Source organism: Accipiter gentilis, chromosome 5 (genome assembly GCF_929443795.1).
Source record: "Accipiter gentilis chromosome 5, bAccGen1.1, whole genome shotgun sequence".
NCBI lineage: Eukaryota > Metazoa > Chordata > Aves > Accipitriformes > Accipitridae > Astur > Astur gentilis.
Window position 1 is genome coordinate 46,866,754 of NC_064884.1, and position 25,556 is coordinate 46,892,309.

Genomic DNA, 25,556 nt, shown 5'->3' on the forward strand with positions numbered 1-25,556 from the left:
GAGCGGCTCTCACTAGGGAGACGTCGGTCAAACCCTTTCCTGGGGAGGTGGTACCTGGCTCCTCCGGTGAGCTGGAGAGCAGGGCTGGACGAGTGGGGTCGTGCGGAGGGAGCAGAGCCTGCCTGCGCGGGAGAGCAGCACTGTGACACTCAAGACTAGCCAGAGCTTCTGTAGGAACAAGGTTCCGTTAAATGTTTCTCCCGCCGGGTGGGGATTTGTGGGGCTGCAGCTGTGCGAGACGTGGCCTGCAGCTGTCCTGTGGCTCCAGCAGCCCCGGATCCCCCTGTGTGCGCCAGGTTAGCGTTTGAGTAGGACGTGGCTGTGGTGCCGTGTTGATCCCCTCCTTAATGTTTCCGGTATCGCCGAGTAGCAACAATCTGACCTTAGGGAACAGAAATTAGCGCCGGCCTCAATTGCTTTGTGTTTTGTGTAAACAGCCTCAGCGGGTGGAACAACCTCCTCGTTTAACCCAGAGAGACAACAAGCTCTTGTCCGGGCTTTTGGCTCGCGCGGGACTGACACACGCGTTCGTCTCCTTCCCGTTTGCGTGACCCTCATCTGAGGATTTCGGACCGCAGTAAACCCGGAGAGGAACGGCTGCCTGGGACGGCGCAGGCAGCGCGGGGGCTGGTCCCGCAGCCCGGGGAGCGGGAAGGGGGTGAGCTTCACTCACGGCGGCCCCGCCGCCCGGAGCCCCGCGGGGGGCGGCGGGCGGGGAAGGGGCTGCCCTGCGGGGAGGAGAGCCCAAAGACAGCGCGGCCCCGGGTGGGAGCCGGGCCGTGTCCCCCCCCCCGGTCAGGGCCCCGCGGGGAGGACGGGGCGGTGGGGATGCCCGCCGACCCCGCTGGCCGAGCCGGGGCGGCGGGGCCGCCGTGCCCGGTGCCAGGATGCGGAGCGCTCTGCCCGCTGCGCGCAGCCCGTGCGTGCTGCCGCAGTGCTGGGTGCCCGTCCCGGTGCCGGTGCCCGTGCCCGGCGGCGGGGCCGGTGGCGCCGGTGGCGCAGCGCAGGCGGGGGGCGGTGGCCGCTCGGGGGCGGGCCCGGGCGGGGCGGGGGAGGTGCCGCCGGGCGGAGCCGCGCCGGGGCCGGGGCCGGGGCCCGTGCCCGTGCCCGGCGGTCGCTCCTGGCTGCGGGGCCGCGGCGGCACCCAGGTGCGAAGCTCCGCGGGAGCGGCCGCCCCGGGCCGGGCCGAGCCGAGCCGAGCCGATGCCGGCGGCCGAGCCCGCCGCCGGCGGAGCCATGTCCCAGCCCGAGGCGGAGCAGGCGGGCGGCGGCTCCGCGCCGGGGCCGGAGCCGGAGCCGGAGCCGGGACCCGGGCTCGCCGCGCGGGTCCCCCGCCGCGGCCGTCGGCCCTCGGGGCGCGACTCCCGCCGCGCCTCCTCCCGCTTCAACCGGCGGAGCTCGGCCGAGCTGGAGCTGCTGGGCTACCCGGCGCCGGGCGGGGGGCGCGGGGGGTCGTCGCCGCCGCCGCCGCCGGGCGCCGCGGGGCACCGGGAGCCGGAGGAGACGGAGAGCGAGGAGGTGGAGACGCGCGCTGTCGCCACCTCCCCCGACGGCCGGTTCCTCAAGTTCGACATCGAGATCGGCCGCGGCTCCTTCAAGACCGTCTACAAGGGGCTGGACACGGAGACCACCGTGGAGGTGGCCTGGTGCGAGCTGCAGGTACGGCCGCCCGCGGGGCCGCGCTGCCGGGGGCGGGCGGGCGGCGACCCGCGCCTCTGCCCCTGCCCGCGCCCTGCCAGTTCCCGCAGACCTCCGCCCCGGGGGAGGGGGTGTCGGCAGGGGCAGCTGGACCCTTCTCCGTCCCGTTTCCCTGGCGTGGGCAGCCCTCCCGCCCCCCACCCCCTTCCGGCTCGGAGCCCCTCTGTCCGCCGCTGCCGTGCGGGAGCCTCGGGGCATCTCCCCGGGGCTGGAGCCCGTCCCAGAGAGGGCAGGGTCCCGCGACCCCCCGTTTCTGCCAGGCACGTCGGTCCCCTTCTGCAGTCGGGCTGCAGCGGCAGAGCAGGGCCGGGCACCGGCCGCCGGGCTCGGGCTCGGTCTCCCCGCGCTGCGCCCGTCTCTGCCGGTGCCTCGGCGCTGCGCGGGGCTCTTGGCCCGGGCCCAGGCTCCGGCTTAACGTTACTGCTCCCGGCCCGCCTGCCCATCACGTGCTGTTTTCCATTTGCCTTCCCGCTGCCTGCGCTTCGGAGCTCACCGGGACGCCCACGCTGTGGGTGGGTGCCAGTCCCCACTCTGGGGGCTTACAGGTGGATCCAGGACCAGCTGCTGGGGCTGAGCACCCCACTGCCCTTTCAGTGCCCACCAGCTTGCAGCGTTCCCTTTGAAGGGCGGTGAGGGCAGCGGTGGCCTCTCTGGTGCTGGCCTCTGCATGTGTGCCTGTGCCAGCACTGGAGCCGGCTCTGAGGTTTGCTCCGATAGCCCTCAGCGTGCTCTGGAGCACGTGCCTGTGGCGAGCCTGGGGCTGGGCGTCAGTTGGGAGCAGGGTACGGTGCGACCTTGGTGCGCTTTGGCCACTTGACCTTGGCTGAAGTGGTGTCTGTGGGCACCTGTGTGTGGTTTCTGTGATGCTGCCACGGGCTCTCTGCTGGGAGTGCCTGGACCTGTGGTTTTCCAGGTCTCTGAGCATCCCCATCTCCTCTCTGTTGCCACACTCTCCATACCCTTCGCTGCCCGCAGCAGGACACTAACAGCGGGACGCTGAGGGCAGTGGTGAAGGTGTTGCCTCTGCAACGCCTTCTCCTGCTTGTTGCTTTCGATGGGCCTGATCGTGTCCAGGGAAGTGCAGAGGGAGAGCCGTGCTATGGGGCTCTCTTTTCTCCTTGGAGCCCCTGGGGAGGGGCTTCAGCAAAGTCCATAGTCTCCAACAGGCTCCTCATCCTGGGGTGGCTGCTGGGCTGGAAGGTCCAAGTCCTTGTTTACACAGAAAAACATGTCTTGCGAGTTTGTTGTCTTGTTCCTAAAACCTTGGTGCGGCTGCCTGGGCTGGGTCCTTGGAGTGGCTGCAGCCCAGTAGTGCAAGAAGAGATCCTGAGATAGTGGTGGGTGATTTCTGGAGAGGCTGACTGTGGCCTCTTAGCAAGGAAGGTGAGGTCTTGGGCCTCTGCCTGCCTTCATGGATTGCACAATTGCTTCAGCTGGCTGCCGAGAACCGGCTCAGGGTTCCCTCCCTTGTGTGGCCCTGTGGCTCCGTCTGAATGCTCCTGAGATCTGTTTGGGTCCCGTGTCCCTTTTGGGTGGCGGGGGAAGCGCCAGTCTATGGCTGGCAGGGAAGGGCTCTCCTTGGTGAGCGCAGGACCTTCTCTGGATGAGTCAGCCATGCCTGGTGCTTCCCGCCTGGCTGGCTCCAAGTCCCTCCCTCCAGGCCTCAACCCCTCATCACAGATGTGCCCCAGCTCCCCTGTGCTGGCAGCCGGCATGTGTGGCAGGGCTGGCAGCACAGTTCACTCCCTGCTCTCCTGCTCGTCCCCACAGCTGGGCTGCCCTGTTCTGCAGGACCCCGGTCCCCACCCTGCTGTCAGAGTGGCTCCCGCGTGTCCGCTGGGGCTGGATGCAGCCCCCAGCACCCATCCTGCAGCCCAGGGCAAGGTCTGTGTGCATGCGGGGCTCTGGCGAAGAGCTGGCCACGGTCTGGCCGCGGTGCGGGCAGGGCGTGCCTGCAGCTGCGTGCGGGCAGCTCTGGTGTCCTGCAAGGTCCTGTGCCCCGTGTCCAGCTGGCACATTCTGGCCCCGCTGCCTGCCCTGCGAGCCTGCCAGGCCGGCATGGGCTGGAGCTGTGTGAGACACTCACTTGGCCCACGGGAGCTGGCGGGGGACATTGCGGAGAGGCTGAGCTCCTGGTGGGGACCATCCCATGAGCATCCCATGGTGTCTGGCAGACCTGGCTCCCCTCTGCTGCCCACCATCACCCTCCCTGAGGACCGCAGCCTGGTTGTAGCTGAGAGCCCCTCGAGGGCCGGATGGCACGGGCAGCCCAGGCCCCAGTCCAGTCCCAAGCAGCCCCGACGCCTGCCCTGCTCTCTATCCCTCCCCCAACCCTCTCCCTTCCCCACCGAGTATTCAGCTGCGTCCCACTGACTGCTCTTTATCCAGTGTCTCTTGTCCCAAAATCCACGTCCCACGAGGGGCTGAGAGCACAGAAGCAGACTTTAAAAAGTTTGGTTTTTTTCAGCAATCATGCAAAGAATCAGACACTGTGACACGAATACAGGATTTGGAACCGCAAATAAAAATGGTTGTGGTTCTGCCCTTTTAAAAATAGCTTTGTCCTGTGTCTTTCACAGTTCTCCTTCTATTGCCTTTCAACTCTAAATGAATACCTAACCTCAGCCCTGACCTGTTCCGGTCCAGAGAGCCTTGTCCAGCTGCTGTGATGGCTCCCAGTCCCAAATCCCAGCTCTCCATGCCGTCCTTGTCCTGCCCTTCCTTCCCCAGTACCTGGCAACCTGGAGGCTGTTTTTGCCTGTCCCCTGTCTTCCTGTGGGACCCCTCTGGGGACCTGCCCGTCCCAGTCCCCCCAGTCCTGAACGCAGTGTCTGTCTTTGCCTCCTGCCCACGTCCCACAGCTCTTTTGTGACCTGTTTGTGCTTTCCAGCTTTAGACTGGGGACTATTTCTGTTGATAGGTGCTGCGGGCAGCAGGGAAGGAGGAAGCAGGGAGGAAACCAGGGGCCCAGAGCAGGATTGAGCTGTAAATACCTGGCCATGAGCGGTTTTCCTGTGGGTCCCCTCAGGCTCCCTGCAGGCAAAAGCAGCCTGGGCGATGGGTGCTGCCATGCCTCCCCCAGCTCCCATGCCCAGGTCGGGCAGGTAACATTGGCTGGCTGCCCCAGGGCCTGCAGGACATCTTTCTTCCAAAATTCCTGCATCTTCTCAAAATCCTGTCCATCGCATGCCCAGCCCATCCTGCCTGCACTGTGGCTGGGAATTTAGTCTCGACTGAGCCTGGCGAGGCCCTGGGGCAGCACCCGGCACTCAGCCCTGCACAGGGCCGGGACCTGTGCCTGTCTGGGAGACGAACAGAGGAGACTGGGGGCATTTGCTCGACGCGGGTCCTGCAGGCTTGGGAACTTGAGTGTATGCATGCTTGTGTGCCTGGGAGTGTGGACGAGGTCACCAGTTGCCAAGCAGTGGGGGGGCAGACCTGCGGGGAGGAGCAGTGGGGCACAGGCACTTGCTGCTGCCGTAGTGCCGGCTCCTCTGCTGGGGGGTTGTTGGGCTTGGGGCCTCCTGCAGCTGGAGGTGCTGTGGCTGTGGCCGGAGGGAGGGTGCTGGGTGGTCTCCAGCGCATGCTCCATGCCCTGGCATCGCTATGAATGTCTCTCCAGTGCGAGTGTCCCCCTTTCTGGGCATGACTCTCAGTCCCACCCAATGGGACTTTCGCCAGCTGCTGGGACCCCCTGCCTGGGGTATCGCAGAGCCAGGGTCCTGCGAGGGCTGCAGGAGTGGAAGAGCCCTGTGAGGGCTGCGGACTCTCCGCTAAGCACTGGCGCTTCCTTGTACTGGGGAGAGCCTCCTACTGCAGAGGCGCGAGTTGTCCTCTGCCACTGAGCCTGGCCCTACCTCCTCCCACGCTGGCCTTGGCTCCTGCCGTTGGCCATGTTGAGCTCCCCAGCAGCCAGCTCCTGGCTCATGGGATGGGGCTGGACCGCTGCCACGCAGCTCCTTACCCGGCCCCACACTGCCATCCCCAGCGTCCTCCTCTGCCCTGCGTGAGGTGCTGCTAGGAGAGGACATGGTGTCCCCACGCGCTGTGTGGGGTGACGGGGCTCTGCTGGCAGTCCTGCCTGCGCTGCCCTCCCCTCCCTGGTGCCCAGTCCCGGGCTGAGCAACTCCTCTGGTCGGGCTGGGCTCTGCTCCCCGCTGCCGGCGCTCAGTGGGGAGAGCTTCAGGATGCCTGGACCTGGGACCAGCCGCTGCTTTGGTCGTGTGGGAGGAATGGTGCCGGGCGAGCCCAGCAGTCCTGGCACAGGCTCAGGGGACGAGCTTGGCTCCCCCAGGCCTTGCTCCAGGCGCCCTGGGAGAGGTGGTCTCATGCCAGGGGTCCTGCCTGGGGTTGGGAGTGGCACGGTGGGGGCTGCGCTGGCACAACTGCTCCAAGTGGGGTCCCCTCTCGCAGAGCTGGGAGAGCCGTGGCCACCCGTGACTCCCTCTCTGCCCGTGTTCGTAGCCTGTGTTGGCTTCCCCGTGCCCTTGCAGGTTTGCGGCATGCTGTGAAGCCTTCAGGCTCCTCGGTGGGTAGTGGGGGGCCAGGAGGTCCGAGGGCAGCTGTGGCGCTGGGCAGGGCAGCCGGTGTGCCGCTGGGCTGCACAGGGGCTTTGGTCGCTGTTTTCCTCCTTGGGTATGAAAGATCCCATTCATCCCGCTGCAGCAGGGCTCAGGTTCTCATCTGGGCTGAGCCGGGTCCCTGAGCGTGTGTTAAAAGCAGAGGGGATTATGGAGCGGCTCCAGCCTGGCCGTGGGGCCGGCTGTGATGCAATGAAAATATTACGAAAGCTGCCCGGGCTGATGGATGGCAGCCGCAGGCCAAGGAGCTGAGCAGGGCTCTGGCAGCACAGTGGCTGCCTGCAGCAGCTCGGGTTTCCTCCACTCCGTGAGCGTGGGCTGGGCTGGATGGGGGTCCCGGCTGGGAGGCCCCCTGGCTCTGCAGCGGCTGGGCCCTTTGGGATCCCAGGCTGTGGTGGAGTTGTCACTGCTCTGCTCCTGCTCCTGCCCGGGGCTCAGCACTCACAGTTGCCCGGGCTCGGGGCAGGACCTGGCTCCCTCTGGGTCTGGCCGGCCGGCTCCCCCCTTCCTGCACTTCAGGGCTGTGTCCCTCCAGGACGAGGGGTCTGTGTCCTCCCCACTGGCTCCAGCTCTGCTCAGTGCCTGTGTCAGTGCTCGGCTTTGGTTTCCACTTTAATTAACTCGAGCAGGAGGAACATGGAAAAACCTGGGCTGGAGCCTCCCCCGCCTGCTTTCCCCAACAAAGGCCTCATTGAGGCTGGCCCGGCACCCTGCCATGCTGGTGCCCGGTGCTGGGAGCCGGTGGTGCCCCGGTGGGGGGGCAGGGCTGTCCTGGGGCGCAGAGGGGCCACGACCGTCAGGTCTGCACGGTGGGCAGCAGCCATTGCAGAGCCCCCCCCGTGTCCTCTCCGCTGAGTGGCTGCAGGCTGGGCTCCCTGTCCTGCAGTGGGGTGGTGGGCACCAGCTGGGGGCTAAGAGCAATGGGAGCGGGGACAGGCAGCCCTGGCACAGGGCAGCTTTCATGGCAGGGAAGCAACATGGGCTTCTTGATGCACCAGCTGTCATGGGAGACTTTGGCCATCCCTCCCCAAACCAGGGGAGAGTGGCTCCATCCAGAGCAGCGCTGCGGAGGTCCGGGGTGTGGGGAATGGCCAGGTGGGGCGAGACCATGGTCTGGGACAGCCCCAGCCCCGCATGAGCCCCTGTGCTGGGAGAAAGCAGGTCTGGCCCTGGCTCTGCACTGGGGCCACAGCAGCCCCCACTGCCTCATACATAGGGAGTGGGGATGAGGATGTGAGGGTCTCTTGTAAGCCAGGGCATCCCCCTGTGCTCGCTGTGGACCCTGCATGTCCCCCTCACCTCCCCACCGGCTCCTGCAGACGCGGAAGCTGTCGAAGACAGAGCGGCAGCGGTTCAGCGAGGAGGTGGAGATGCTGAAGGGGCTGCAGCATCCCAACATCGTCCGCTTCTATGACTCCTGGAAGTCATCCATCAAAGGCCAGATCTGCATCGTGCTTGTCACAGAGCTCATGACATCTGGCACCTTGAAAACGTGAGCAGGGTCTGCCAGGTTGGGGTGTGCAGAGGAGGGGACGGGGTCTCTGCGGTGACAGGGAGGCGAGGGACAGGCTGGCACCCCCCAGCTGGGCACTTGACGTGGGCATTTGGGTGGAGATGACAGGCTGTGGTGGGATCTGGGCAGGGCTGGGAGCTGGAGACAGAAATCTGGGGTTGCTGCTGGATGTTTAGAGACCCAGGAGCTTCACTGGCACCATCCTTTGTGGGGACAGTGTGGCCCAGGCACCCTTGTGCCATGTGGGGTGGCAGCACTGGTGGCTCAGGGAGCTCGGCTCCTCCTGGGCTGCATTTTCTGTGCTGCCTCTGCAGAGCCCAGCCAGGGAGGGGACTGGGAGCCCCTGACTCCAAGAAGCTCTTTGCCGCTCACCCTGCACGGGCACCTGCGTCCCTACAGGCTTGGCGTGGCAGTGGGAGGTGGGTGGGCTGGGGCTGGGGCCGGGGCTGGAGCAGAGGGCTGAGCCCCATGGGTCCGAGCCCCGTGGGTCTCCTGGCAGCTATCTGAAGCGGTTCAAGGAGATGAAGCTGAAGGTGCTGCAGCGCTGGAGCCGGCAGATCCTCAAGGGGCTGCATTTCCTGCACACCCGCTCCCCCCCCATCATCCACCGCGACCTCAAGTGCGACAACATCTTCATCACGGGCCCCACTGGCTCGGTCAAGATCGGGGACCTGGGCCTGGCCACACTCAAGCGAGCCTCCTTCGCCAAGAGTGTCATAGGTGGGGTACTGGCACGGCACCAGTGGGGCCAAGCTTGCGGCTGCCCTGTGGGGGCTGCGGGTGGGTTGGCTCCCCAGGGGTGCTGAGCCCCACTGCCACCTCCAGGCACCCCTGAGTTCATGGCGCCAGAGATGTACGAAGAGAAGTATGACGAGGCGGTGGACGTCTACGCCTTCGGGATGTGCATGCTGGAGATGGCCACCTCGGAGTACCCCTACTCTGAGTGCCAGAACGCCGCCCAGATCTACCGCAAGGTCACCTCGGTGAGCGGCCTCAGCCCCTGGGCTGGTGGCAATGCTGCTGGCTGGTGCCATGGGCATGGGAGCTGGGGTGAGGGGACCGGGGGGAGAGGGGGGGGGGCAGTCAGATGGAGCTGTTGTGCCTCGCTGCTCCCTGAAATGTGTCACCGTGCAGGTTGTGCAAGCAGCTAAAAATAGTCTGGGCGGTGAGAGGGTGCTGTGCTGGGGCCCGTGGGGGGACTGTGGCTTGGCCAGACCCCGTGTCCCTTGCCCCGCGCCAGGCGCTGCCAGCACATTAATGAGGTGGAACAGGAGCGGGTCTGCTTGGGCACCCCCTGCCTGGGGCACCATGGCTGCCCCAGCTGGTCCTGGCTGGTTCCTGCCTGCTCCTGCCTGCTGGGGTGGAAACTTGGAGCCGCGGGGCGTCCTGGCCCCGGCAGCCCAGGCAGGCGCACGTGGCCCGGCTGCAGGAGCCACTGCTGGGCCGGTGGGGCCCCGGGCTGGGAGCCCTGTCCCCACACGTCCCCCGCTGCCAGCGAGGCTGTGCTTGGGGGCACCAGGGACTGTGGGGCTGCGGCTGCCTGGGAAGCATCCAGCAGCACCACGGCCCCGCAGAGCCTGGGTTCAGACCCAGGCCCTGGAAACCCGGCGCTGTGGCAGGGTCTGGCACAGGAGGCACTGACTCCCATCACCCCCAGGGCCTGAAGCCCAGCAGCTTCTACAAGGTGAAGGTGCCAGAGCTGAAGGAGATCATCGAGGGCTGCATCCGCATGGACAAGAACGAGAGGTGGGGTGCAAGCGGGGGCTTGGGTGGCAGAGCCCTCCCCCAGCTCCCAGCCCCACACTGAGCTGTGCTCCCCGCAGGTACACCATCCAGGACCTGCTGGAGCACTCCTTCTTCCAGGAGGACACGGGGGTGCATGTGGAACTGGCTGAGGAGGACGACGGCGTCAAGTCTGGGCTCAAGCTCTGGCTGCGCATGGACGACACGAAGAAGCTGCATGGCAAGTACAAAGACAACAACGCCATCGAGTTCCTCTTCGAGCTCTACAAGGATGTGGCGGAGGAGGTGGCCCAGGAGATGGTGGGTAGAGGGATGGAGGGACCCTGGGCACCACGGGGGTCCCTGCATCCTGACTCAGTGAGCCCTCTCCCTTGCAGGTGGTCCTGGGCTTTGTCTGCGAGGCTGACTACAAGCTGGTGGCCAAGGCGGTGCGGGACCGCGTGGTCGCCATCAAGCGCAAGCGGGAGAAGCTGAAGCGTGCCCAGGACATGCCGTCGCCTGCAGAGCCAGAGCAGCCACCGGGTGTCCTGCAGCTGCTGGAGGAGCTCAAGTCCCCACTGCCACCTGGTGTCCCTGTGCCTGCCCCAGCCACCCCCGGCTCCGGGGACTCTGTCTTCAGCAGCACCTTTCCCCCGGAGCCCGAGGAGCCTGAGGCTGACCAGCACCAGCACTTTGCCTACCGGCACACCAGCTACTCCTCAGCCACCTGTGCGTAGGCACCAGGCAGGGGGACAGTAGGGTGAACTGGGGTGGGGGGACAACGGGGGGGGACAGTGGGGTGACCTGGGGCAGGAAGCGGGTCCCTCCCCACCTCCAGCTGTGCCGTACACCCAGCCCCACAGCCATTTCCCAAGGGCGCAAACCAGGGAGGGTGGCTCGCTCTGGCCACGCTCACGTGAGTGCTCCTCCACAGCTGACTGCGAGACGGATGGCTACCTGAGCTCTTCTGGCTTCCTGGACTCCCCGGACCTGGCCCATCACAGCTTCTCAGTGGGGGACCCTGCCAGCCCACCACCCACCCGCCCCGTACGCTGCTTCCCCACGGTGAGCGGGGCCCCGCAGGCTGGGGGTCAGGGCAGCTGTGGCACCAGCTCATGCCATCCTCTCCCCACAGAGCATTGCGGTACAGCTGCCCGCTGAGCGCCTGCCCCCAGCCAGTGGCTTCTCCTCCCCGGTGGACAGGTGAGGCTGTGGGGGTCCGGGTGGGGGCCAGACAGGGAGTACAGCAGCTGGGAATGGCCATGCTGATGCTCCAGTGCTGGGGCTTCCCGCAGCTATGCCTCGGACGTGGCATCCGGCATGAGCGACAGCTGCGAGGGGCTCTCGGCTGGTGAGCGGAGCGCCAAGCTGCCGCCCAAGCGGGCTTCAGGGAAGCTGCTGCGGCGCCGAGCCCGATCCAGGCTGCGCATCACCAACGTGAGTGCCATGGGTGCCAGGCGGGCGGGCGGGCACTTCCCAGGCTGAAGCTGGCCCTGCCGCTTGCAGATCTCTGACAAGAATGACCGGGTGGTGGAGTGCCAGCTGCAGACCTACAACAACAAGATGGTGACCTTCAAGTTTGACCTGGATGGGGACAATCCGGAAGAAATCGCAGCCGTCATGGTGAGTGCAGAGCAGGGGGTGAGGGACTGCCTGGCTATGCAGGGCACTGACCAGCTCCTCTGCCTCCAGGTCCACAACGAGTTCATCCTCAAGTCAGAGCGGGATGGCTTCATCCACCGCATCCGGGACATCATCCACCGTGTGGAGACCCTGCTCCGCAAGGATGGGCACAGCACCACCGAGCTGCCTGAGAGCCCTGAGGCTGAGCGTGGTGCGGGCAGCCCCGTGAGTGCCCAGCCTGGCCCTGCCAGCACTGGGGAAGCTGCTGACCCTGAGCACGGCTGGGGGTGCTGCCTGGCCCCAGGGAGTCGAGTGGGGAGGGGACTGGGGTGCAGCGTTCTTCCAGCCCTGGGCAGAAGCAGCTCTGTGCCTGCAGCTCTGGGTCACTTGCCCACTTCTGCGATGGGTTGTGGTGCCCCCCTGCCCAGCGGAGCCACCGGATCCTGTCCCTGCATGCAGTGGGGCTGGGTTGGGGGCCAGCGGGGGCTTGGCTTAGCCTCTCTTGGGTCTCTGCCTTGGTGCTGGGCTCAGCCACATCCCCCTTGGCAGGCGGACCTGCAGCTGCTGGAGCTCTCGCGTTCCATCTCCTCCTCGTCCTCGCTCAGTGGTATGTCTCTGCCCCTGTGCGGGCCCTTCCTGCCCCCCCCCCCCCCCCCAACCCCGTGCCGGGCGGGTGATGGCCCTGGCTGAGCCCAGGGGGTCCTGCAGAACACATTCTGCCTCGGCTGAACATCGGCTGTCACCCCTGTGCCACAGACCTGGGCTGCACCAGTCCCAGCCTCTCAGTCCAGTCCCCCATCCTGCCATCGCTGAGCAGCTCCCCGTTGGAGAATGACCTTGTCAGCCCTGCAGAGCTGCTGGCAGCCCCAGCGCATGAGCTGCAGCCGACGCTGATGGGCTCCCCCACAGGTACCAACCCTGGCGGGGCCAGGCATGTCCATCCCACCAGGGCTGCCGACCACAGCCTGTGCAGCCGCTGTGCCTTGACTGGTCCCTTGCCAGTGTGGGGCTTGGAGCTGCCTGGGCAGGGGGTGGAGGGGGCTCATAGGGCCTGGGGCCACTCCTGATGCTCCTCTCTCTGCAGGCTCCATGCAGACCTGGCCCCTCATCTCAACGGCTCCCTCCTGGCTGACGGCTTCACCGGCATTCCCACAGACCCCCCCGAGCACCCCGGGGGGGCCTGTCCCACCAGCCGTGCCCCAAGCCCTTCTGTCCCCACTGCCACTCCCCACATCCCCTGTCCCCAGTGGGCCCAGCAGCCCCCTGAGCCCAGCTGGGACCAGCACGTCCTGGTCCCCCACCACTCCCCTCTTGTCCCTGGCCAACGTCTTCTCCCTGGCAGTGATGAGCGTAGCCCACACGCTGCTGCCCACCGTCTCCTCCATTGCTGGCTCGGGCGGGCACCTCTACCCCCCGCTGCTGCCACGGCCACAGAGCCTTGTCCTGGGGCCCCCGCGCTTCGTCTACCCTGACCCTGCCAGCATGGCTAAGTCAGCCCCGGCCCGTGGTGGGACTCCGGAGTCAGTGGGGGCTGATGTCCCCACTGCTGGGGTGCCCATGCCATTCCCTCCCCCGGCACCAGCCTCACCATGCCCTGAAGGCAGTGAGGCTGCAGGGAGTCTCCTGCCATCACTGAACACATCTCCGCCGGGGAGCCCGGAGGGTAGTGCGGTGAGTGTGAGGGTGACAGGGGCTCCCTGGGGCCATTTGAGGTGGGGCTCAGCACTGGGGGGGGGTGGCTAGGTTGTTGCTGCAGATGCTGCCCTGGGATGGGACAGGGAGCCCTGTAGCACGGGGAGCAACAGTGGGGGGAGTAGGAGACATGGGAGGACCCGGGGCAGGGAAGCTGACGGTGCTCGGGTGCCTGCAGGTGCAGCCTGGCTCCCCCAAGCCCAGCCACTCGCTCATTGTCTCGGAGTCGCCAGCCCCTGGCGTGCCCAAGGCCCGGCTCTCGCCCATCAACGAAGGTGAGGTGGGGAAGAGCCAAGGCTGCGCCACATGGCCCTGTCTGTGCTGGGGCACCGTGATGTCCCCGCTAGCCCATGGGCCCCGAATCCCACCAACTGTCCCCTGTCCCCAGCAGAAGCCAAGCCCCAGATCCTGGGCCGGTTCCAGGTGACGCCAACCAAGGACCCGGACACGACCTCCCCACTGCCAGGCAGCAGCGAGGGCACCAGTGAGGGTGAGCAGTGTGGCATGGAGCCAGCGCTGAGCGGCTCGCCCCCGCCCGTAGCCCCTGACACAGGTGGCAGCTCAAGCAGCGACTTGGACTCGGCACTGGTGACAGCGGAGCAGGACCCCGAGGCTGAGGAGGCACTGGCCAAGGAGGGCATGGTGGTGCCGGCAGAGAGTGACCGGGAGGGTCCCGGGGAGGAGGGTGCAGAGAGCGCGCCGCAGGCAGTGCTGAGCCAGGTGTGGCTGAGCTACTCCCGCAGCTTGTCCTACCTGAGCAGCGATGACACGGAGAGCGAGGACGAGGAGATCTGGGAGGAGCTGCAGAACCTGCGCCAGAAGTGAGTAGCCCCACAGCATGAGGGGGAGCAGGGTGGTAGGCTGCACCTGGGAGGCAGAGCAGGGGCTGCAGGAGGGGACAGGTCTTCCCACCCTCCCCAGGTGGGAGGATGACGGCCCCTCCCTGGAGGCCCTGGCTTGGCCTGACGCAGTGTGGCACAGGGCTTGCAGGGCTCAGCTGTCAGCCCCCATCTCCTCCCCAGGCACCTGGCTGAGGTGCAGCTGCTGCAGAGTGCCCAGAAGAAGGAGATCGAGGAGCTGTACCTGCGGATGGGGAAGCAGCCGCCGCTGGGCATCGTCTCCCCTGCTGCCATGCTCTCCAGCCGCCAGCGACGCCTCTCCAAGGGCAGCTTCAACCCCTCCCGCCGCAACAGCCTGCAGCGCCTGGAGCTGGCGCAGCCCCCAGGTGCCAGCCCCTGTACCCCAGCTCCCTTCCGGGGCCCCTGCAGGCTGGGCGGGGGCTGCGGTATGGGGAACCCTGGGGCCGGGGGTCAGGCCTATGAGGGGTGCGTGTCTGCACCCCTGCCGGTGCCCCTTGCTCAGGGCTGGTCTGTCCCAGCAGGCATCATGCGCCGTAACTCGCTGAGCGGCAGCAGCACCGGCTCGCAGGAGCAGCGGCTGAGCAAGGGGGTGACCTTCGCTGATGACTTCGGCCGGATGGTAAGGAAGGGGTGGAGGGCTGATCCTGCTGCTGGTGGCCCTGTGGTGCTCCCGACGGGCCCGGCTCACCACTGCTTCTCTCCCCAGTAGCCAGCTGGCCAGAAGTGACCTCATGAACTACCTCAACCAAGTGCCTGCTGCCCCAGGGGTGGGTGAGAGCCTCTGTGCCTCCTGGGAGGACAGTGCTGGCCCTGGGGGCAGCCAGTGCCCTCGGGCTGAGCCAGCTGGGTGCCTGGCCCCCGCCTTGGCCCCTGTGCCCCTTGGCCATGTGCCTGTGGCAGGATACCTGCTGCCTCTGTATCAGAGGGAGGGCAGGCCTGTCCCACACTTGTCCTCCCATCTCCTCCCTCCTTGTGCCCCCTGGCCCCCTCCCTGCCCTTCCCAGCCCATTTGCTCAAGCCTAGCCCCAGCTGCAGGACACATGCAAGGCGCCGCCATCCTTCATGGCTTTACTCTGAGCTGAACCCGTGCAGGCAGAACTGGGCCCTGCTGGCACCCTGCCCTGAGCAGAACCGCCTTCCCCCACTGCGTCCCAGCCATGATACATCCCCACCCCTGCCACCATGCCGTTCTCCAGCTCTGCCCTGGGGCTGCTCCAGCCCCGCTCCCTGTGTGGGACAAAACACGTGGGGGCTGAGCCCACTGTCCTGGGGCTGTCCTGCTCGCTGCCACCCTCATCTCATTCTGCACAGCCCAGAATGACCTGGCTGCAGAGCAGGAAGAAGCTTCCCTCGGCCCCATAAGCCGATAGAGCTGGTGCACCAGCAATGGCAGTGGGTGCACTTTGTTACAAACTGATGTCTGGAAAGTGTTTTCATAAATATGAATTAAATACAAATGGGGTCTGTCTATGTCTGTCCGGCAAGACTCCTGGACACTGTCCTTGCTGTTGTCTCGTGATAAGAGTGCAAACTGAGTAAGATGATAAAAGAGGGAAATAGAAAGTTGCTTTATCTCAGCAGACACCTGAGTGGGTATTAAGATCCTGAGCTGGACTCTGGCCACCAGCTGCTTTAACAACAGGCGCTGACACAGTCTCCAGACAGGGTATTTATTGTGGAAAGCAATGGGCACCTGGGCACCCCTGCCCTTCCCAAGAACAAGTTCCTGGCAAAGACCCTGTCCGCTCTCCAGGACAAAAGTGGCTGCCTGCAGAGGAGGAAGCCCTGCCTGCAGGGGAGCCTACCCTAGTGCACTGAGTGCCATGCAGGCCCAGACCCCCGTAAAGGCAGCTGCCCCATGCTCAGGGCCAGGCACATCCCCTGTGCTCGAGGCCCGTCCTGCCCCGCGGGGGCTGCAGTGCACTCACGGGGTTTACCGGGGCTGGGCCGGGCCCTCCAGACTCAGCTCGCTGCGCTCTCAGCCCGCGCCTGGGCCCGTGCCCGCGCCGCCTCTGCCTCCTGCTCCAGCTCGTCCAGGAACCGTTCCTGCGACACCGAGTAGAAGGTGTAGCCGTCTGGGGGGGGATGTTAAGGAAAAGAGCGGGCGCGGCCCCCCCCCGGCCCCGCCCCGCCTCGGTCCCGGAGGATACAGATGCCAAGCGTCACCGCGCCGATGCCGAGCGCCAGCAGCGCGTTGCGGCTACGGAGCCGCCGCTGCAGAGCCCGCTGGCGCTGGGCGCGCTCCACCTGAGCCATGAAAAGGCGCTGCTCGGGGCTGAGCCCCGGCTCCCGCACCGGGTCGATGCGCCGCGCGAACGGCACCTCCCCGCCCGGCTCACCCGGCGCCGCCATCTTCCCCACCGCCGCTTCCGCACGGCGCGGCGACGTCACATCCTGCGGCGGGGCGGGAGGGCGCATCCAATCGGAAGGGCGCGGGCAACGCAGGCTCGCTAGCGCAGCGGCGGCGGCGGGAGCAGGGCGTCGAGCGGTTGGCTGTGAGGCCCAGCGCGCGGCGGAGGCGCACTCTGATTGGCCGGCTGGGGTCCCCTGACCAGGAAGGCGCCAAGGTGAGGCCGTGGTGGCCCCGTCCCGGGAGCGGCCTCACCGCCGAGGGTCCACGGCTGCCCGGCTTGCGCCTCTTGGGCCCCGGGAGGCCCGCCGGCGGTGACGAAGCGCTGGGGTGCCGCCAAAGTTAATTGTCGTCCTTAAGGCTCCTGAGCTGAACTGCTGGATGGGGTCCCAGGCGCAAGTGGCATCCTGGTTCCGTGACCCAGGCCCTGTCTTCGGCGAGGTTGCTCCTGAGGTTATTGAGGATACGTTGATCCATTTGGCCACGGAAAACGAACAGTACCTGAGGAAACTGTCGGATCGGGCTGGGTGCTTCAAAGAGACCCAGGTCGTGGGTGAGGCTCCTTTCCTCAACTACAGCTAACTCTTGAGGTGGTTAATAGCTGTATGATTAGCTTCAGTTGACTGAAATGAATGACTGTTGTGCTTTTTTGCAGAATTTATATTCCTTTTGTCTGAAAAATGGCACTTGGACCAATCGGCAACGTACCAAGCGGTGGAGTTACTTGAAAGGTAGTAAATGTCCTGAATGCTTGGTGCATGTCTCATTTCTCTCACGTGGTTACACTGTGTGTGTTCCATACCACTCGTTCAAACCGTGCATAATGTTTTTTGCATGTCTAGAGCTTTGGCTCTTTACTCATTTAGTTCAAATTAATAGCTATCTGTATATTCTGAGTACATGCAGAACTGATTTTCTTAGCAGCAGAGAACTGTTTTCTGAGCAATTGTGGATTTTGTAGGTTTATGATCAAGCAAGTAGAACACATCTGTAAGTCCTCCAGAGAGAACATTAAAAGTCGTGAACAAGGACAAGGGAGCAGCTGGAGCTCTCTGAAAGATCAGATATATGACACGTTTGTCCTGCGACTTGTGTCGTGCATCCAGCTTGCAAGCAAACTTTCCTTACACTATAATGTAAGCCAGCTAAACCTTTTCTTATACCATTTTTTAGCAGTGTAGTAAATTATGTAGTATATTAATTTCTCTTAAAAAATAGATTTCCTCTTTGAAAGACAATAGCAATAATGAAATGCAAAGGATATTGGAGACCTAAATCCCTTCCATTTAGGGCACGTTAGTTGTCACTCATCAAATAACAATTTGTCAGGAAATGTTCCCAGTAATAGGGGGAAAAAATACAGGTAGTGGGAAAACTCAGCCTGTGGTTGTCGAAAATTGTATGGCTACAGAGGGTTCACCCCTGTTTGGGAAGGTTTGTGGAGTAGAGGAAACCTGCAGGAAAGAAGGTCCGAGCTGTATTTCTTGTGCCAGGTTAAAAGACAAGTTAGAGAACTGGGTTAGTGGGCAGCATCACCACTGCAGTGGCTTATGCTTAAATTCAGTGGGAGGAGTAAAACAAGAAAGTCCTTTGTTCTTAGCAAGTGCCTTCTTGCCTAGAAAATAACTTGTCTTTTTTTTTTCCTCTTCAGATAGTTAACAGTGACACAGCTTTAAAATTCCTGCAATCCTTAAAATACTCATACACTAAACAGGAATTGCTTGAGTCAGAGCTCGCTGTTTTAAAAACTCTGCACTTCCAGATCAACATGTCAACTCCTTTGGCTTACGTGGAATTGCTTTTAGAGGTTTTAGGTAAAAGTATTAATAAGACAGAACGGGAAAGAATTTTTTTAAAAGCGTAATAGAGCTATTACTGATCTGAACCAAAATGTCTCATACTACAGATTTTTGCATTCTGTGATGGCAAGTGAAACATTTCAGATTGTCCAGGACTTTACTTTTTGGATGAGAACTTTGTCCTTAGTAGAATCTGATGAATGTTGTTGGACAGCCAGTCGTGACTCATTCAGTAAAAGATTAAGAGTGTAAAAACCCCAAAACATAGTGTAAAGCCACATTTTCTCCAATGACTTGCCATTTTTTTGGCCCAGGTCTGACAACCTCAGTTTCAGAATGAGTGAAATTATACTGAGATTGAGAAAGCCTATGGCATGAGAAGGCCTGTGGCATTCAGAAACAAAGGGCAGTTGTCACCAGAAATCTTCATCCCTCACTTAACAGTAACTAGCACTTCTTTCTAATTCAGTTTAATGACTCAAAATGCATGGCTGATCATGTATGATCTCTGTGCTAGGACACAACGGCTGCCTGCTTCCTGCAAAACCATTACATCAGATGTGTATGCAACTACTAGACTTCTCCTATCTTACAAGAGATACCATCTACAACACTTTGTTGAAGATTGCCATTGAAAATTCAACACCGAGCAAACTGCAGGTGTAAGTAGCTTGTGTGACTATTGCTTAAAATAACTATTTGAAATTAAAACCCTAAAAAACCCCTAAGAAATAGTAGCATAATTCCCATTATGCCATTTTTTGGGCATGTTTGAAAAAATTTTAATTTGGGGGGCTTTCAGCTTTATTGATCTTAATATACCAGTTCAAAGCAACATGCTTCACCACATTTGCTTTAGGGGCAAGCTAGGAAAGTGTTTAACTTAATCGTAGAAATCTTTAGTAGAAATCATAGTGCTTTAGCACTGCCAATTAAAGTTAAAAGTATCAGGCTTTATTTGGACTGAAAGGCCGAATAAGCTAACACGTCTGTAGGCTGTACAGCGATTACAGAAGTAGGTGCTTTTGAACTTAACGCTAGCATCATTTTATACCAGAAGACGCTTTTAATTCTGCAGAGCAAAGTTTTTGACAGTAAAGGAAGATTTCATGCTCTTGGCTGTTGGAATCATCAGCACAAGCGTGTTCATACTAAACCCTGGGCATTGGAAGCAGGTACAGTCGCTTCTAAACGCACTGGCTCTACATGAAAAAAATGTGAAGGTTGTTTATATGTTTAAGCACAGCAAGAAGACAGGTGGACTCTACTGGGAATAGCACGAGGGAGGTGACACCTTTCAGGTTTTTTAGCAGGAAGTGTGTGTACTTTTGTAAAAGTGTTATGAGGGTACACGGGCAAATCCCCAGGAAGGCTTGTGCTTGCGCTAGTGTGAGCGTATCCTCACGCTTCAGCTTCTTTATAGCCAGAACAAATCCCCACAGACATCATTTTGTTGACAGCTGGAGAAGCAATCCCATGGGACAACTTTCTGCCCAAATTGCTTCTGAATACTGTAACAAATCTCCTATTACAGATAGTAGCTTTTTCATTTTACTTCTTTAGTAGAAGCAATTAAATTAAAAAAAAAAAGAACAAAACAGAAAAAAACCACCACAAAGCAAGCAAGTAAACAAAAAAACAACCAAATAAAAAACCCCATACTGCGAGGCTTCAATTTTTGTTGAAGTGCACCCATGGAGCACTATTATTCTCATTAGATTTGGAGGATGAAGAAGTATGTCTGTAAACTAATGTCTCTTAAGGCACTGTAAGTAAGTTGTTGTTGTGTTTTTTTTAAGGTTGTGGAGCATTTAAACTGTATCACTGGCATTACTTCACAAAGTATCTTAGAATTTTCTTACGCAGTACTGAAACACATCATTGGCAGTACCACTCCAAAGCAGCGCTATAGGAACTGTGGAACAAAAGCTCCAGAGAACACAATTATGCCTCTTAAATAGAACTATCATCTCCTACAGCCAGTCACTAGCCTATCAGTAGCAAACTGTTACGCTGCTGGTAATAGTCCATCTTCTGCAATACTGCACAGGGAACCCAATGCAATTCGGGTTTACTTTCGGTTTTGAACACCAGGTGTTTTGTAACATTTTGTAAGTTAGATGTTAACTAGAAAAGCTCGTCCTTTCAGGCAATGCTAGTGCTGTGATGGGAGGCACATAGGAGGAAAGCAGCACTTAGAAATACCTCTTTCAGCACCAAAAAAATTATTGTAAGGGCTACATCTTCTAAGTTATGAATAGAAGTTTCCTTTGAATAAAGAGATAACTCTAAGAAGTGTCATGTTTTGAAAAGGCGTTAATGTGCGTGGTATTCTGCTTGGTAATCAGTTTGGCTAGAAGCAGCTCGCATGCTCAGTCATTACAAATAGCACTGTACTTTCTTTCTCTCCTTACTGCTTTTTAAGAAATTACTGTGTCAGGCAGCCTGCTGCAGCCAGGCTGCTTGTTACTGTGTTCCCTCTTTGCCAGGGCTCAGAGCCTGTTTGCTCTTACCTTATGACAGCCAGCTAGTTGACCAGTGCTGTGAAAAGGACAGAATCCCACCAGTTTTGAAAGCAATGCAATTGTTGTGACAGCAGGTGCCTGTTCAGCACATCCCTGTAAGTGCCTGGGGCTGTTTATGCTGTGCCTGGTATATGCTAGATGAAAGCACTCTTTGTGTAGAATAGTGTTTTATTATTTATTCAGTGCACCTCTCTGCAAGAACAGGCTGCAGGAAGTATTAGAAGTAGTTAATACCACCATAGCTAGCAGTATTCTAAACAGGATCAAACCTTAAGTTAGTGACACACGGAAGTGCTGATATGACTTAGAAAATACTTTATTTCAAACTGTAGTTACTCTTTAATGACCAAGCAGAGCTTCAGTGAGTTCTTCCTTGTTACTCCCTGTGTTTGTAACATTTTCTTTTTCTAACCTGTGTGTTAAGCTGTAACAGAGTTGTATCAAACTCACTGGTGTTTTGAAGTTCAACAGTAATTTATAGGCGTATCTACAAACCCCAAAAGTACCAGTTTAGCATCTATTTAATAGCTAATTTTTTTTATTCTGTTCAGCTCAATGATATAACTTTACATATTGCTTTTCTATATACTACTTGTAATAATGGTATTCTAAATAAAGTGTCTTGTGGATTTTTGGTATTGTAAACATTTTGTACTGGTTAATATTAAGAGATATCTTAATTTGACTTTCTCCAATGAAATGCAGACACTCTACAGCTGCCAGGACAAGTTCTTTACATGGTTACTTGTTATAAAATTGGGATGAGACCCAGGCAAGACCCCACTTCAGGTTAGTTAACATGAATTTTAGTGCTTTTGTCCATTGCTCCTCAGAGTTAAATTGTGTTTTAATAGAGTAAGATCCACCACTGCCACCTGTATCTTCAATCTTTCCTTTCTCCACGTCCATCCTGTATCACACACAAAGTTTTATTAGTGCATTACTATTGCAAGCGTTTAATCTCAGTATGATGTCAAGTACTAAAATTGAAATCTGACATTCATATTATTCTGTGTAAGAATACTTTGTTTTTAAAGGAAATCTGGCAAGTCTCAGGTCTTCACCTGAGGAACTAGTTTTAGATTTCAGTTAAACTAAGAGCAAATGTGGTAATTCTGCATAGTATAAAGAACACAGGATGATTCCAGAAAGACGGGACTGAAACAGCAAGCAGTGCTGTAGACTGGTCCAGAGGTCAGTTAGCACTGTCCGGGACAGCATATGAGGTGTTAATTTGACATGTTACATAGCAACACTCACCTATATGGCAAGCAAAACCGAGTTTCGCCTTTTTCCACTTCCTCTTTAAATTGCTGCACGCAGTCCAGGAAAGCCACCATTGCATGATCAAACTTATTGTCCCAGAAGAACCTTAGGCCTCCAGAACAGTACAAGGGGAGCTCCTGGAAAAGAGATTCATTTCAGGCACCCCAGTCACTCCATTTTAAATATGGTCACTGCAGCTCTTCGGTGTTATGCGAGGCTCAACTTTGTCACAGGATGCTTAGAAACGGTTTGTGGCACATAAGTGTGACTTGTTTTGTGGTAAGTGCCTACCGCATGCAGGCTTGGGTTCCTAATCACCAACAATTATCCCAAATCATGCTATCTTCCTCTGGCTAGCTGCAGTGTAGAGTTCAAGAGTCCTGTTGGTTTTAATGCTACTGGACAGCAGAATGAGTGGCTTGATGTAGGATATGGAGTGAGATTATTATGTTGGAGAAGTCAGGGCAGCTAGCTCTCCTGTACCGTAAATTCATAAAGAGCTGAGCTTGTCTTCTGCATCCCCCAGCGTGACCAGGGCACTGTGGCATTCAAGGTCAGTGTCCTCCAATTTGTGTAGGATCTCTTACCTTTGATTTGTCTGTGAGGGACTCTAAATACGAGTGGTTGCCATATGGTACAAGACGGTATCTGAAAGGAGATACGATTCACAGGCAGGTGAATCTAACTGCTTTTATCCGAGCCATAAATGAAATGTGTATTATATTGCATATACCTTTGAAACTTCAGGCCCATTTTGTTAGCAAGGGCATGTAGCAACAGCACAGTCTGCCCCCAGGCAGCATTGATTTCATTCCATTCTACAGGAACGCTGGGGAGACGGCCAAGTCTGAAGTTATTTATTGTGCCAAACTGACCACTGTGCCTGCGATAAGAGGAATTATAAATAAGCACACTGGGGCAGGAACAGCTTCTAGCATGCAAACCTAACAGTTGCAGAATGCACACTGCTAACCAAGCAAAAGGAGGGTTTGGGAGCTCTAGTTAAAAAGCGTATATAAATACCAACCACTTGTTCTCTTCTTATGACAGAGTTAATTAAAAAAAAACCAAAACAACCTACAACAAAAATCCCCAACCAAACACCCAAACCCCCTGAGCTACCTGTTCTGTAACGCCTGACATTAGAGCATTACCGTTGGCTAGCAGAGAGGGTCCCAGTTTGTTAACAGGGTTAGTGGAAGAGTGATTTCAGTCTACTCTGACATCTGCACAGCGTCACAAACCTCTCTCAGCTGATGCTGTTGGGAGCCGTGACCAGTTGCTTTGTTGTGGGCTAACTATAACTTGACTAGCACCTTTCCTCTCAAACACAGTATTACTTTAATGGCCCTACGTTGCAGATTCTTAGCAAACTAACGCAACATTCCAGCGTCTACATTACCAGATGTGAAAGGTTGCATTGAACACGTTGGTTTTCTTTAATTTATCCAACTGCATCTGGGCATAGCGCATTTGGTTGTCCACACTTTTCAGCTCATCATCTAGCTCCAATTGTTGCCTCTTGAATTCACAGTATTCTTTCTGATACCTTTTAATAAAAGCAAGTCGAGAACTGCTAAGTGCAGCCTTTTACAGAGAAATGATTGCTCACATGGCATACTAGGTTTCTTTGGTCTAGCCAACTTCAATTTTGCAAAGAACAAGCCACTCATATTTGGGCATTATTTACAGGTTTCTCCACATTATAATCTCATTTATCTGTTACCTAAAAACCCAGGCATAACCTGCAGTTATAGTTCACTCACTGAGCTTCTTCCTGCTCCAGCCGCTCTGCCTCTGCTCTGACTCTCTCGAAGTCTTCAGCCACAATCTTGCGGTTCTTCTCAACATCCTCTAGCTCTTGAATCAGTTGCTCTTCCTCCAGTGCAAGTTCTTTCAGTTCTGTTTGCAGTTTCTCCTTATCGTCCTCATTCATTTGTTCCAGTATCTCCAGACATCTCCTAAAGGAGAGTGACAGGATTACCAAAACAGGGATCCTGGGAAACCCCCCGCCAACAGTCCCCGGTTCTGCGACAGCCTGCAGGCGTGAGCAGAAATGCAAACAGGGGCTCTGATCTCACATGCACCTCTCGTTAATCCTGAGCTCTCCGTGTTGATCCTGCACTGTGAGTCAGGAACACACCCAGGAGAACAGGGGAGTGAGATGGTGACCCAGGGTCTGTTGCTGCCTGTCAGTAACCATCTCTGTGAAGCCCTTGATTGCACGGGAACGCTGCCACGCAGGCGCTGCGGGCAGGTGGTATCAGTCATTCCGATGGGCTCACAGACTTCAGCTGGCGAAGCTGTGTACCACAGGACCCTCAAAATTTTTCATCTCATTCAAAGAAAACCCCAAGCGCTGAACTCAGGGACGTCTCTTACTGGTCACGGAAAGCTGGATCAAGGCTGTATTCTTTCCCTAGGCTTCAAGCTAAAGCAACTCGGTCTCAGATCACCTGCAGATCACTCACTCACTTGTAGTTCTGGCACTCGTTCTCTGTGATGTTAAGCTGGGTGTCTAGTTGGTCTAGCAGAGTGTCTGTGCATTCCTCACACAGAGGGTGATCCACATCTGTCTGCCCAGACATAATGTCAAAGAGGTCGCCGGTGACCTGCAGGAAGAGTTCACCATTAGCTCAGGTGAAGCCACAGGCAGCTGCCGGCTGGTTTCCAACAGACGGGCTTGCACTTCTTCAATTGGCAGAGTATTTTTTACAGGTCAAATCTTGATCTAAAATAAGCCAGCTTTACTGAACTACTCACCCACAAAAATACTGGGAGGCCAGTGCTATGGGAAACTTTGCAGTTTAATCTTGGAGAGCATCTAGTGAGTTTACCAGCTCACGTAAAACTTGCCTTCAGTCTCCGGCTGAGGTTTTCCATCGTGCCGCCATCTGACGCCTCTCCGATCAGTGTGAAACTGTTGGCGCTTTCTGTTGACATCATTCTTGGAAAGAATTTTATTGAGAGTTGAGTGCCGAGGGGCCTGGGGAGCTGGGTCTAGCGCTAGACTTCAATTTGAGACTAGCTCAAGAGTCGGAAAGGAAGAACACGCAAGGCAGATGGGCGGGGGAGCCTGCATTTGAGAGGAGCTCTATGGGGACAGCCCTTGGGGTTAACCTGCAGCTAATAATCAGCGTCCCAAATATCACAGGTTTACGTGCTGCACCGGCCACCCGCGGAGGGGCATCCCTCGGGGGAAGGTCTAAGGGGGTCAGGCAAACGGGTCGCGAAGTGCAGCGCTTGACGAGCGCTCTGCCGGCAGCGGCGGTGCCCCGCGGGGCCGGGGGGGTCCCTTCCCCGGGCAGCCCCTCGGCACCAGCTCGGCCTGGCGGGAGCGCGGCGGCGGCCGTACCTGGCTGGCGGGATGAACCTCCTAGAGACGCCATCCTGACGGTTCTCGGCGAAGGCTTCCTGCGGGGCAAGGGGACGCGGTCACCGGCGCCAGGGCCGGGCGGGGGGTGCTGGGGAGCCCGCCGCGGCGCCCGACCCCGCCGTACCTCCGTCAGGGTGCTCTCCTCTTCGTGCGCGTCCCCGGGCCGGGCAGGGGCGGCGGACAGCAGCGGGGCTGCGGGAGAGGAGGCGTCACCCGGGCCCGGGCCTGGGCCCCCGCCCCGGTGCCGGGCCCCCGCCCCCCCGCCCCACCGGTACCGGTGAGCTCCTGGATGGTGAGGCGGTCGAGGATCTTGAAGGAGGTGTCGAGCTTCAGCGGCTGGCTGCAGCGCTGGCAGACGAAGCTGACCTGCGTGGTGCAGGCGGGCGGCCGGCTCCCCTCCATGCCGCCGCTCAGCCCCGCCGCGCCGCCGGGCTCCGCTCCGCCATCGCCGCGCGACGGATGTGACGCGGGCGGCAGGGCACGGTCCTGGCAGGGGTGTAGGGGCCGCGGCGGCCATTTTCTTTCCGCCCCGCCCCGCCCGGCCGTGTGAGC

At 58.9% G+C, this 25,556-nt stretch overlaps 4 protein-coding genes across 6 annotated transcripts; 2 read left to right on the forward strand and 2 right to left on the reverse strand.

The window, feature by feature from the left end:
- Nucleotides 1-1,101: 1,101 nt before the first annotated feature.
- Nucleotides 1,102-15,172, forward strand: WNK4 (WNK lysine deficient protein kinase 4). Of its 2 annotated transcripts, none has more exons than XM_049800307.1 (20): nt 1,102-1,659; nt 7,598-7,770; nt 8,291-8,511; nt 8,617-8,774; nt 9,449-9,537; nt 9,615-9,834; nt 9,912-10,242; nt 10,448-10,578; nt 10,649-10,716; nt 10,809-10,950; nt 11,020-11,136; nt 11,206-11,361; nt 11,686-11,743; nt 11,893-12,045; nt 12,221-12,807; nt 13,007-13,103; nt 13,217-13,649; nt 13,851-14,053; nt 14,210-14,307; nt 14,395-15,172. In XM_049800307.1, the coding sequence occupies exons 1-20, from the start codon at nt 1,204-1,206 to the stop codon at nt 14,395-14,397; spliced, it is 3,894 nt and encodes a 1,297-aa protein (XP_049656264.1). In that variant the 5' UTR covers nt 1,102-1,203; the 3' UTR covers nt 14,398-15,172. The 2 variants fall into 2 exon arrangements, with proteins under 2 accessions (XP_049656264.1, XP_049656263.1); XM_049800306.1 differs by having other exon boundaries at nt 14,398-15,172.
- Nucleotides 15,173-15,344: 172 nt separating this feature from the next.
- Nucleotides 15,345-16,077, reverse strand: LOC126038517 (cytochrome c oxidase assembly factor 3 homolog, mitochondrial). The gene is made up of 2 exons (XM_049800308.1): nt 15,839-16,077; nt 15,345-15,763 (listed from the first exon to the last, which is right to left on the reverse strand). The coding sequence occupies exons 1-2, from the start codon at nt 16,038-16,040 to the stop codon at nt 15,651-15,653; spliced, it is 315 nt and encodes a 104-aa protein (XP_049656265.1). The 5' UTR covers nt 16,041-16,077; the 3' UTR covers nt 15,345-15,650.
- Nucleotides 16,078-16,167: 90 nt separating this feature from the next.
- On the forward strand, nt 16,168-20,669 carry CNTD1 (cyclin N-terminal domain containing 1). 2 transcript variants are annotated; one of them, XM_049800525.1, is made up of 7 exons: nt 16,168-16,591; nt 16,694-16,769; nt 17,000-17,174; nt 17,690-17,852; nt 18,355-18,499; nt 18,916-19,012; nt 19,637-20,669. In XM_049800525.1, the coding sequence occupies exons 1-7, from the start codon at nt 16,420-16,422 to the stop codon at nt 19,796-19,798; spliced, it is 990 nt and encodes a 329-aa protein (XP_049656482.1). In that variant the 5' UTR covers nt 16,168-16,419; the 3' UTR covers nt 19,799-20,669. The 2 variants fall into 2 exon arrangements, with proteins under 2 accessions (XP_049656482.1, XP_049656483.1); XM_049800526.1 differs by having other exon boundaries at nt 16,506-16,584.
- BECN1 (beclin 1) lies at nt 20,663-25,476 on the reverse strand. Its single transcript, XM_049800524.1, has 11 exons — nt 25,280-25,476; nt 25,129-25,196; nt 24,984-25,042; nt 24,485-24,575; nt 24,104-24,240; nt 23,395-23,589; nt 23,031-23,177; nt 22,362-22,511; nt 22,216-22,276; nt 21,623-21,765; nt 20,663-21,272 (listed from the first exon to the last, which is right to left on the reverse strand). Exons 1-11 carry the CDS (start codon nt 25,404-25,406, stop codon nt 21,104-21,106), a joined length of 1,347 nt encoding a protein of 448 aa, XP_049656481.1. The 5' UTR covers nt 25,407-25,476; the 3' UTR covers nt 20,663-21,103.
- Between the last annotated feature and the right edge of the window lie 80 nt (nt 25,477-25,556).